The sequence below is a fragment of the Bos javanicus genome, chromosome 24 (genome assembly GCF_032452875.1).
Source record: "Bos javanicus breed banteng chromosome 24, ARS-OSU_banteng_1.0, whole genome shotgun sequence".
In the NCBI taxonomy this organism is placed as follows: Eukaryota; Metazoa; Chordata; class Mammalia; order Artiodactyla; family Bovidae; genus Bos; species Bos javanicus.
The window spans coordinates 14070295-14083471 of record NC_083891.1 but is presented as its reverse complement, the minus strand read 5'-3'; the positions used below and the strand labels follow the sequence as shown (position 1 = coordinate 14083471).

Genomic DNA, 13177 nt, shown 5'->3' with positions numbered 1-13177 from the left:
TTATTTTTCTGGGCTCCAAAATCATTGCAGATGGTGACTGCAGCCATGAAATTAAAAGACGCTTCCTCCTTGGAAGGAAAGTTATGACCAACCTAGATAGCATATTGAAAAGCAGAGACATTACTTTGCCAACAAAGGTTCATGTAGTCAAGGCTATGGTTTTTCCTGTGGTCATGTATGGATGTGAGAGTTGGACTGTGAAGAAGGCTGAGCACCAAAGAATTGATGCTTTTGAACTGTGGTGTTGGAGAAGACCCTTGAGAGTCCCTTGGACTGCAAGGAGATCCAACCAGTCCATTCTGAAGGACATCAGCCCTGGGATTTCTTTGGAAGGAATGATGCTAAAGCTGAAACTCCAGTACTTTGGCCACCTCATGCGAAGAGTTGACTCATTGGAAAAGACTCTGGTGCTGGGAGGGATTGGGGGCAGGAGGAGAAGGGGACGACAGAGGATGAGATGGCTGGATGGCATCACTGACTTGATGGACGTGAGTCTGGGTGAACTCCCGGAGTTGGTGCTGGACAGGGAGGCCTGGCGTGCTGCAATTCATGGGGTCGCAGAGTCAGACACGACTGAGCGACTGAACTGAACTGAAGCAACTAACACTACTCCTCAGCCAATTAAGCTTTCATTTAGTTTTTTGTGAAAAGAATCATATAATGGTAAAATCACATGTATTGCTTTTTGTCAGTATTTGGGCAACTGTAAAAAAGGTTGACTATGTCAGTATAAGAAAAAAGATGAAAAGAATATATTTTGGTATTAAATAAGGGAAAATAGCATGTTGGGAAGTAGTCATCTTCATGGAATTTTTTAAATGGTGGAAATGACAAAGAGTAAATAAGCAATTAATTGCAAATACTGGGCTTCCCTGGTGGCTCAGCTGGTAAAGAATCTACCTGCAATGTGGGAGACCTGGGTTCGATCTCTGGGTGATGATCCCCTGGAGAAGGGAATGGGTACCTACTTGAGTATTCTGGCCTCCTCTGGAGAATTCCATGGATTGCATAGTCCATGGGGTCACAAAGAGTTGGATACGACTGAGCGACTTTCACTCTCACAAATGCTGTAGTTGTTAACAAAATACAGAAGGAAAGATTTGTTTATACCTGAAGTATAAATATAAATATTTAGCCAGGGATTTAACCTGGTTTCTGGGCTTAAGGAACGGTGACTAAAATTAAACTGGTAATCACAATGTCTTAATACTACATAATTGAATTTTAACTGCCTGAGTGGCAATTAGAAGTGGAAGATAATAGATGCTGTTGAGTTTCTTCAATTTGTAATTATTTTTGAAAGCAAAACTTTTGGCGTTTTCTTAATAGTCATTGGGAGGGGCTAAGAAGTACATTTATAGAGTATGATGGAAAATATTTCCATTCTTAACATTAAGGGAAAACTCAGGAAGGTAAAAACAACTTTCCTGATGCTTTTTTTTTCGGTATGAATTATCTCACTGTTTATCAGAAGAAGTAGGAGAAATTTAGATTTAGAAATTTGTTTTCTTCAAGCCAGTTTTGGTAGTTGGAAGGAAAATAAATATTTCCTTTAACTGAGTGTTAAAATATCTACCTCATTGTAGTTTCCATTTAAGAGACAACCCAAATTCTCTAAATTCACTCAACTCCAAATTCTCTTAAAGGGAAAAAAAGCAATATAATATTTTTTAAAAAATCCCAACCAGGAAACATTATGAAATAGAAACACTTTGAAAACTTAATAGATTGGAATTTCACATGTAATCTTAGACCTAAAATGCCATTGCTGTAAAAAGGATCTTTTGTTAATTTCTCAAATTTATATGAACCAACTCAATTATTTTTCTTAGTTTTTGTTTTTTTTTCTGTGCTTTTGGGATACTTTTTATTTTTTATTTTTATTTTCTAATAGAGCATGACTGATTAACAGTGTTGTGTTAGTTTCAGGTGTACAACAAAGTGATTCAGTTATATATATACATGTATGTATTCTTTTTCAAATTCTCTTCCCATTTAGGTTATTACAGAATATTGAGCAGAGTTCCCTGTGCTGTACAGGTCCTTATTGGCTATCTGTTTTAAGTATAGCAGTGTATGCATGTCAATGGGGTACCATTTTAAACAAGATGTTTACTGGTCACTTAACTCTGTGCCAGGAACTATTCTGTGACTTTTTTCCTGTTAACTGATTTAATCCTCACAACTCAGTCTCTAAGGTTTATATGATTATGGCCATTTTAAAGAAGAGGACCCATTGAGGCACCAAGAAGTTCAGAAACCTTGGGACCTGCCCAAGGTAACACAACTGATAAGTGGTAGATTAAATCGTTTAACTTGATATTTAGGAATACCCATAACTTGTATGTAATCATTTGCATTTTTCTAATATTGGCTTATTTTTTGTTTGTTTTCCAGGATTTGTTGATGTACCTATTACAGCTGGTCCAAGCTCTCAAATATGAAAACTTTGATGACATAAAGAATGGATTAGAACCTACCAAGAAGGATAGTCAGGGTTCAGTGTCAGAGAGTGTGTCAAATTCTGGAATAAATTCTGCAGAAATAGATAGGTATGGATATCCAGGGAGGACTTATTTTCAAATCTGATAGTTTTCTACCTTTTCAGACTGTCGTCTTTTCTTTTTTCCCGGATGTACCAAGCCCTGGTTGGTAATAAGTTTGAAGTTCTACCAGTGAACATGACATGTGTGCTCCAGAACACAAACTACTGTATTATAGGGCAGTGTTTTAAAAGCAAGCTATAGAGTCAGAATGCCTGAGTTAAAATCTTAACTCTACCACTTGCTAGCTGTGTAAACTTCTGCAAGTTAAATATTCTCTCTGTGCCCCTGGCCCTAGTTTCTCATGTTAAAAATGGGGATACAGCAATAGTAACTGATCTTTAAGGACCGCTGAAAGATTAAATGACACACATAAAGCATTTAGAAAAGTGTCTGACACATGGTGCTTGGTAAGTGCTGGATGTTATTGCTGTTCATGCAAAAAGAAAATGAAAGATGAGGCATATTAGTGGACTCAGACATTTTTATTGTAAAGTTGTATTTTTTATTGACTGCTTTTCACCTCTTTAGTAGTTAAAGCAACCTGTTAATTGAATTGAAAGTAGGCTATTAACAGTAATAACAGTTAAGAACTCCCACCTCTGTAGCAGACACCAGGAGATGGCCCATATACATTAAACTTGTTATTAGTAATCCTCTGAGGTAGGTGTTCATATCCCTAATTTAGACATGAAGAACTTAAGGAGAAGTAAATTCCCAAAGTCTTCTGTGTTGCAAATTAGGTAGAGTTTACTCCAAAGCCCTTGTTCTTTCTACTTTGCCATTTTTCTTTTCATAAAATCTTAAAATTTGAGATAAATAGAAACATTTGTATGAGAAATTCTAGACTTAGTGGGTATAAAATTGTTTTGTGAAGAAATCATGAGATTTGTTAATTACAAATGAGATCTAGAATTCAGATTATCTGGATTAGTACAGTTATTTCGATTATCACATGAGTTCAAGATTATATTTCTGAATTTTTGTTGATGATAATGCTTTTTTTTTTTTTAAATCTGCTGTTTTTCACTTAGAAGGAAACTGAGAAACAGTGGGGGGAAAACATTTTTTTCTTATATGGACTCCTTTGTGTTTTCCTGTTTTTAAGAGAGGAGATCCCTTACATTTTCTTCCACTTCAGTCTCTAGGCATGTTTACTTAACTTCATCTTACTTTTGCCACTTAGAGTGTTTTATTAGAACTCTATTTAAGATTTTATGACAGGATGTAAACTATAAACTATTGTATCTGCTGGTCACCAATTTGTATGCTTTTTAAAAGATGAAAAAGAGATAGGAGTTGTCTTGTGGCCAAATATATTTGGAAAATACTGGCTTAAAGTAAAATGTACTTTTTAAAAACACTGTAGTATTTATCAGAAACTTTAATGTATGCAAACTTGCACATACATCTCAAAGATGAATCACCCATATTCTTTGACTATGGAGCCTCTTTTCCAGAATCTAATGTGACTCAGTGCTAGCCAGAACACACTTTAGGAGATGGTGCTTTATCCAGACTCACTTGTGGTGAACTGTGCTGAACATATGTATCTTCTCTTACAGAAAGAGGATTTTACATATCAGTGTATTATTTTTTCAGCTCCCAAATTATAACCAGCCCTCTTCCTCCAGTGTCTTCCCCTCCTTCTGCATCTAAAACGAAAGAAAGTTCAGATGGTGAAAATCTGGAGGTGAGTACAGAGCTTTTCATGTTTCCTGTAGGAGGGATCCTACCAAGTAAACATTTTATGTTGGTCTTGAAAATATTGATTTTGATGAATAGTTACAACTTTATGAAATAATTTGGTTTTATGATACATGTTTATAACTTTTCCTTTCAGCAAAAAGTGCCATCAATTCAGTTCAAGGCATTTTATTGGTGCCTTTGGACATGTTAATATAAATGGATTGAAATACAATGTAAAAATAAAGTGGACCTAAATATTTTATTAAGGAAACTCAGAATATTTATTGTTAACACATTTATGAACATTACTGGAGTTGTTGGTGTTTGTAATTACTTTGTAGAAATGTATGACTTTGATACTAGGGAAATAAACTAAGCTGCTCTTAAGTTCTTTTACCTAAGCAGAGGTAAAATTTTTTTGAGGTAAAACAGGTCTATATGGCTAGTGCTACTCTGAAAATTGTATTTGGGAGTACATTTGCTGAAGTTCAACTAGTATGTATTGTTGTTTTTTATCCCTGTGACTTCTAATTTGAGAAGAACCTTTCATATCCCTGATGCTGAAAATAAGTAATACATGCTTGATATTGGAAAGAGGTTTGTTTTGTTTTAAATGTAGATATTCAATATCATTTCTTTTAGTCACATTTTAGGCATTAATGTTGTTGACTGAGTGACATTTGTTTTCACTATTAACTTTTAATTAGAATATGCTTGTCTCTGCCTACCTCTTGATGTATCAGGAAATATTGAAAAAATAATTTTATATTACTGGATCATAGAATCCTTAAAGGAGTTCTTTAAGGAACCATTTAGCTCCAGTTTATTTTTCTCTTTCAAAAGGGACTGATTGACTGATTCAGTAAGCAGTTCATTCACATGTGTTTTTTTGAGTTCTGTGTACCAGAAATTGTTGTAGGTGCTAGGGTTGATACATGGACGGAGGAGCCTGGTGGGCTGCAGTCCATGGGGTCGCTAGAGTCAGACACGACTGAGCGACTTCACTTTTCACTTTTCACTTTCATGCACTGGAGAAGGAAATGGCAACCCACTCCAGTGTTCTTGCCTGGAGAATCCCAGGGACGGGGGAGCCTGGTGGGCTGCCGTCTCTGGGGTCGCACAGAGTCGGACACAGCTGAGGTGACTTAGCAGCAGCAGGGTTGATACAGCAGAGAAGAAAACAGTCAAAATCTTTTCACTTCATGAAATTCATTCTAGTGTTTGGGCTGATGATAGTCAATAATATTTATATGCCGTAAAAGAGTAGAAGAAAAATCAGAATAGAATGATAGAGAATGTTGGGGTGGGGTTAGGTGATTGAAATTTTGAAAAGGCTGTTCAGGGAAGGCCTCCCAGGAAAAGTGACATCTTCTGTAAAGATGAAGCAGGTGAGGAAACAACCGTGTGGTGACCTGTGGGATGAGCACTTTAAGCAGAGGGAACAAGGACCACTTTTTTGTACTACTGCCCTGAAACATCTAAATGCATTGATCTCTACCTTTTTCTTTGTTTATCAGTACCCTTCAATGTTTGCTTTCCTCTGAGTACAGCTTTTATCCCAACTCATCATTTTAATCATTCTTCAGTTCCCTTGGCACAGTCTTAACCCTTGATAAGGCTAATTAATTACCTAATTTGTCTGTGCCTTAATACTTTGAAAGAAATCACATAGCCTAGCGTGTTGATATCACCATACATTCATGACCGCAAACACCAGGTGGGCACTCAACACTGGCTGACTTCCTACATTTCTCTAGATGGTTGCTCTCCCTGCTCTACAGTGACTCTTTCATACCTTTTCAGCCCTGTTCTTTATGCCCTGCCTCACAGTTTCTAGATCACAATTCTGCCTCATTTTTAATGGAAATAAATAGGAGTCATTAAATAAAAATGGTTCCCATTTACCATCACTAGATTTACAGATGTGAATCTCTTCCCATTCTTTACTTCTGTTTTCTTAACAATGAATAATATAACCATCTTGAAAGATATGCTCTCTTCTTTTCCTGGTAGAAATATTCAGATATGTTAGTATCTCTCATTTTAAAAATTCAGATATTGGAAAAAAAAAAAAGAAAACAAGAAAAATTCTTCCCTGATACCACGTCCTTCACAACAGTACCTAATTTTCTTTGTTTTCTTCATAATCAGGTATCTCAGAGGAGTTGTTTGTCCATCTCGACTCTCCTTCCTTTCTTTTTAGTCTTTAATTCACATCATTCAGGGCCTTTGTTTCCCATCATTATATTAAAACTTACTTTGCTAAAATAAAATAGTAAATGGCTTCAGTGTTTGTGGTTGTGTGTATTTAAATTTCTCGCAGCATTATTCAGGAAAATAAATGACTCCCTTCTTGAAAAGCTGACTCTTTTCATGGTTTGAGTGATACCATACATCCCCCGTTTTCCTCTTCACCTCTCCAGCCGTTCCTTCTTGGTTTCCTTTGTCAGTACTTTCTTGTTGCTTGACATGAGTACCTCAGGGTACTCATTGCTAGCACATTTCTCTCTCTTGAGTTTTAGATTCATATATCCAGATATCTACTTGATTTCTGTTGTATATCTGACAGGCATTTCAAACTTAATATTTCAAGATACAACTCTCTCCCCCAACACTCTTGCTTCACTTGGAATTTCTGTGACGTAACAAATCAATCCATTTACTAAATCCATAAATTTAGGAGTTGCTGTCAGTTCTTTTTTGTTTCATACATCCTCTCCATCAGCAAGTCCTATCAATTATACTTGCAAAATATTGTAATAATCTATTGCCTCTCTGTCACCATTCAGTCTTCTAGACTACCGTAATAGCATGCTGACTGATCTCAGGTCTGTACTTCTCAGAGCAAATAGAGTCATTTTCAGAAGATGTAAAGCAGATCACCTCACTCTCCTGCTTTAGATCTTTTGTTGAGTGTTGATTGCTTTGCAAATAAGGGCCATACTCAGTAGTGTGACAGTTTGGTCTTTGCTTCCCTTTTCAGCCTCCTTTACTTTTGTGTTCACTGTTTGTTAGCTACATTGGGCCTTTTAAAAGTTCTTTGAACAGTGAGATTCAGGGCCTTGGTCCATACCATCATGCTGGTCGTGCCTAAACATCACATCCTCATTGCAGCCTCTGACCTCGCAGTCCAAGTTATTTTTATGACTTCCTTTAATGCATCTCTCCTCCACTAAATGTTAAGCTTCCAGTAGAACCAGGAACTCTGCAAACTATGGTGTCCTTAACCTCTCTCACATATTGCCTGGTCTAGAATAAATATTAGATAGGTGGGATGGAGGGATAGATAGATGCATAAAAATCTGATCTGTGGCATAGGTATATAGGTGAAAACTGATAGGCAAATGTAGACTCTCTTATTTCCCCCTCGTGAATAGCAGATGGTAATATATAAATACATTTCTTTTAATTCTTTCAGCAAGATCTGTGTACCTTCTTGATATCAAGAGCCTGCAAAAACTCAACACTGGCTAATTATTTATACTGGTATGTGAAATAATTTTTTATTTTATAATCACTGTTTAGGACTATTTTTTTCCCAAACTAAACAAAAAGGCAGTTTAAAGTATGAGCAATCATCCAAAAACCTATACAATATTTATATCTAGCTGTATTTCTTTGCAATTATGCTCATGGAAATGCTTGTTAGCATCACAGTTTTTCTTCCTTTCACTAACTTTCTAGGATCTAAGATAAAACTGGGTAAGTTAATTGATTTTTTTCAGTTTTATGTCTGTTTGCCTTTTATGCTGTTTAAATAGTGTAAGTATGATACTTTACTATAATTCAGTATATTCACATTATTTACTAAAATACTGCAATCATGCTAAAGTAGAATTTGAAGTTACTTATCTTATAGATGAGGAAACTGAGGCAGAGGCATGATGTAGCTGAACTTGCTAAAACTTGAGCTGGGATTAGATCACTGATTTCAAATTTTGCCATTTACAGAGTGCTTTCAGTGACCTTTTCTCGTTTGTTCGTGTGAAGTTAAATAGGGCAAATGTAAGTATCTCTGTTTTACATGAGAACACGTTTCCTGAAGGAAAGAAAGAGAAGAACTAAGGTATAGAAAGGTTAACTGACTTACTGAGACACACTTAATATGAAGCATGGCTCCCTTTTGTCATAGATTTTTAAAGTGTAGAGAACAAGTAGCTTAAGCCACAGGAGAAATACTTTGTTTTTGGTTCAGTTAAAGAAAGCAGTAGGATTAAACACTAGACAAGAGAACCGTACCCAGTTTTTAGCAAACAAAAGGCAGAGCCAGTGGGTAAGCTCTACTTGAAGCCTCTGTACATTTGAGAGAACATTTTTTTTAAACTTCCCGACAAACTTGATATTTTTTTATCTGTAGAAAAGATCCGGGATTTAATCTTACTGCTCAGTTTACTATGTTTAACTGTGTTTTTCTGTTTTGGTCTTTGTAATGGGAAGAAAAATAATTCCATGCTTTTCTTTAGCAATTTAATATAATATTCATAAAACTACATTTCCCTCACAGTAACTTTCAGTATGTCCCTGAAAATACATCCACAGAATGTTTTGGCTAGTTGTTAATCACCATTTTAACTTTGAAAGGTTTGCTTAGAAATTATTATATTACCAAATCACTACTATTTCCTTTTAATGCAGCTTCTTGCTTCCTAAAGTTCTCCATATTGCAATTTGAATTCTTAAGTGTATGTCTATTAATTGGTGTTAAGGAAAAATACTTCCTTGTAAAAATTTAGGTAAATAATTTAGAGTAAATTAAAATGTGTAGGGCACAGTGCCAAGGTTTTGAGTAAGTACTTTTAAGCCTCGTAGGTATTTAAAAATCAAGGTTTAATATATTTTTAAATGTTTTACTAAGAATTCCTTTATAGCTATATTTATTTCCTTGTAATATTCATTTCCTTGTAATATTCATGGAAAGTTTCTCTGGCTCATTACTTGCAGTGTAGATTAGTCACTTATAGAAGCTGTTTGTACATACACTGATTATGTGCTGTTTAAAATTATGTATTCTTTAGATTTGAGTGTAGACTAGATTTCACTGTAAAATTTGAAATTAGTTGTGATAAAATCTTTGCTGTCTTATTTCAAGTAGGAAGAATTTTCAAACCATTCTGAATGCAGCTAAACAGTAGGAAATCTATTAGGTGAACAGTTTCCAGTGAGGCAACAGTTTCTGTTCAGAAAGAGTACTTTGTTTTCTCTACAGATAATAAACAAAGTGAAGCCCTAGCTCCCAGTCTTATAAATGTTCCATCAAACTTAGATTTGATTTGTGTTCTCCCACTGTATTTCTGATTCACTGATGCAATAGCATGTGCTATGTCTATTCATTCTCTGAGGAGTAATTGTTTTTCCCATATTTACAGTCCACATATTACATATTCAGAAATACTCAAGGGGGGAAAGAGCTATTGATGTGGACTTCTGACTTTGGTAGATACGACTTTTGTGGTTGTAGCATGAAAATAAGGAAATAATTTCAAGGAGTTGACTTAAAATAATCATTCTTTTCTGTTGAACCTGGACAGAGTAGTATAAAATATTAATCACATGTAATAGTTTATATGCTTCTCAGTCTAAGCTTACCCTAACAAATGTATTAAAATATAAATTTCAATTGATTGTGCTATTTCATTTTGAACATTTTGAATTTCCTTGTTCATCTGTTCCCTTTCTGTTGATTTAAACAGGATTCCTGCTATAGTTGAATCCTTAGGGGCCTATAATAATACAGACAATCCTTTTAAAATAAATGATGTCAACCTTTTAAACCACAGAGAGAAATAATAGCTTCTAATCTGTTAAATGTTGAACATCAGGATCTATAAATTGTTCCACTTTTTTTTTTTCTATAGCTATTCCAGTATGTTGAAATTAAAAATAAACTTTGGCTGCTTTGACATGTTTTTCTGTAACTTTTAAGACCTTTCAAGGTAATAAAGTTTATTTACCTCACAAAATGAGATTGTCAGGAAAGTAGGTAGCCCACTGCTGTCATCATACAATGGGTACCCACATAATTTTGTCTGCATTTCTACTTGAAAATGACAGGTTTTAAGGAAGTTCAGTTCAGTTCAGTTCAGTGGCTCAGTCGTGTCCGACCCTCTGTGACCCCATGAATAGCAGCACGCCAGGCTTCCCTGTCCATCACCAACTCCCGGAGTTTACTCAGACTCACATCCATTGAGTCGGTGATGCCATCCAGCCATCTCATCCTCTGTCATCCCCTTCTTCTCCTGCCCCCAATCCTTCCCAGCATTAGGATCTTTTCCAATGATTCAACTCTTCACATGAGGTGGCCAAAGTATTAGAGTTTCAGCTTCAACATCAGTCCTTCCAAAGAACACCCAGGACTGATCTCCTTTAGGATGGACTGGTTGGATCTCCTTGCAGTCCAAGGGACTCTCAAGAGTCTTCTCCAACACCACAGTTCAAAAGCAGAAGTACATGAGTGCTTTGTAGAAACTTGTTATTGCTGTGAACGGAGTTCAGAAGTGACTCAAATCTTGGTCTTCTTGTCTTAATCTAAGTTTATCCTTCATTTTGGAGATGACAGTCATTTTTATTTTAGATGGACTTGCCCTTTGTATCAGAACTTTGGCTTGAGTGATTTTGAGAGCTGTTTGTTATGTGACCTTTATCACATGGCTGTAGCCATTGTGTTTACTTGGTAGTCAAGGGGACCTGAACAAAGCAATGGAGCCTGTATATCATGGTCATCTGTATTGCTCGTTTAGAAAGGAGTTGCTGTGTAAATACAGGAAAAGACAATGAATATACTAACGTGACAAAGATAGTAAAGACTTTAAAGGATTATTGTTGTTGTTCAGTCACCAAGTAGGGTCCAACTCTTCACAACCCCCAGGACTGTAGCATGCCTGGCTTCTCTGTTCCTCACCATCTCTTGGAATTTGCCCAAGTTCACATCCAGTGAACTGGTGATTCCATCCATCCATCTCATCCTCTGTCACCCTCTTCTCCTTCTGCCTTCAGTCTTTCCCAGCATCAGGGTCTTTTCCAGTGAGTCAGCTGTTCACATCAGATGGCCAAAGTATTAGAGCTTCAGCTTCCACTTCAGTCCTTCCAAGGAGTATTCAGGGTTGACTTCCTTTAAGATTGACTGATTTGATCTCCTTCTTGCTTTCCAAGGGACTCTCAAGGTGATGGAGATAGTAAAGACCTCACTATTCCATACTGAGACTTTGCTACCTACATACTAAGGTGATGGAGATGGTAAAGACTTTAAAGAGTTATTGGCTTTTTTAAATTTTATTTTAAATTCGTATGTGTCCTGTGGCTATAGAAGGACACTTATGAATCCTGTGGTTTTCTTTGTTCAAGATTTAAGAATGCTTTCTTGAATTTTTGGTTTTGAACTATTGTCAGGAACATAAAGTAAATGTAGTTTCATGGTTTAGTTTTTCATACTGCTTTACAGAAAATTCTAGGTTATGCAGCTCTGAGGACTTCCAGATCACCTGTTATTATGGTACAGCATGGCACTGGGAAGTCAGTAGGAGAAGGCACTTAACTTTTACCAGCCTTTAAAATATTTCTGTGTATAAGACTACATTGCATATGTCAGGTCCCACTAAATATTTTTTAAGATACAGAATCTGACATCAGGTTTTTTATAACTTCTGAAGGGAGCTAGGGAGTAAGTTGTGAAACAGTGATGAGCCAGGTAACATTATTAGCAGAAGTTGTTGTGAGAGGCCGTACCTGTTCTGGGACGTTAGAGAAGAAGGAAGTTTTTAGTGTTTAAGAGTTCTGGGAAGTGATGGAGTGTCCCTGTGTTTGAAGTGTGGGTAGAATCAGGAAGGGTGGAGGCGGGAAGGTATTTCAGGACAGTACTATAACATGAGCAAAAGCACAAAGTGGGGTGGGGGAGTCGAGCTGACTAGAGTGTGAATGCATTAACTGGAGACAGTGGAGGTTGAACCAGAAACTTAGGGCCCCAGAGAGTTGTTTTTAAATAGAAGGACCCATGATGGGACCCATCATGCCCCATCATGGGGCATGATGAAGGTAGTTTAAAGAAGAAAACTTTAGGATGATTATATTGATCAGTAAGGTGTTTGTCTTAGGGTTAGAGAAGCTGGGTGAAAGGTATCTGCTGATTGATTCCAGACAGGGCTGGCTAGTAGTGAGAACAATTCCAGGTGTTTGAAATGGGCGAATGTGGCCTAGGCTTGGCTTTAGATCTAGAGGCCCCAAATTAAACACAAAGTGCTAGGAATAGTTTTAGGTAGGACCTGTGTTCACTGGTTTGGTTACAACTTCACTTTTTTCTTTTTTTCTTGTATTGAGGTGATCCAAACTGTAGCCCAAATGACAGAAATGTTGATAATGCCTTAAATTGAGAGAAAAATCATTCATTTAGTGTGATAGCTTCAGTTTTACACATGTTCAGTTATAAATGACAAGCAGTTTCTTGAAAAGGGGATCTACTGCTTGAAAACTAGGGTAGATGAATGTAAAAGCAGACCACCTTAAGTATTATGTCCAGGCATGGAAGTGCTAACTGTATAGTGCAAACAGATAAACTCTCTGTTCTCTTGAAGCTTACCTTCTAGGTGGTTGAATATTTCTTTCTGGACATAGTGTAAAGGAAAATAGTAAGCCCTGTGATTTGAGATTTGTGAAGTACTATCAGTTAAGGAGGTTAAGAAGTTTCATGTGGTTTTTAAAAGGTCAAACAGTGTGAGAGAGTAAGATTATTAGAAAGAATTCTGACCTTGGAGCCCAGAATCCCGGATTCTGATTTCAACTCTTCATTCAACTTAATTGCATCACCATGGGCAAGATACAACCACCTCTAAGTTTGCAGTTCAGTTCACTCGCTCAGTCGTGTCCAACTCTTTGCGACCCCATGAGTCACAGCATGCCAGGCCTCCCTGTCCATCACCAACTCCCGGAGTTCACCCAGACTCACATCCATCGAG

At 36.7% G+C, this 13177-nt stretch overlaps 1 protein-coding gene across 1 annotated transcript in view; it reads left to right on the top strand.

Annotated features, from left to right (window-relative positions):
* The window catches only part of PIK3C3 (phosphatidylinositol 3-kinase catalytic subunit type 3), a 161715-nt gene that overhangs the window by 78474 nt on the left and 70064 nt on the right, over positions 1 to 13177 (top strand). Inside the window, exons 11-13 of the mRNA XM_061399575.1 lie at positions 2398 to 2552; positions 4146 to 4236; positions 7651 to 7718. Coding sequence (XP_061255559.1) covers positions 2398 to 2552; positions 4146 to 4236; positions 7651 to 7718 — 314 coding nt within the window. The remainder of the gene's footprint in view (positions 1 to 2397; positions 2553 to 4145; positions 4237 to 7650; positions 7719 to 13177) is intronic.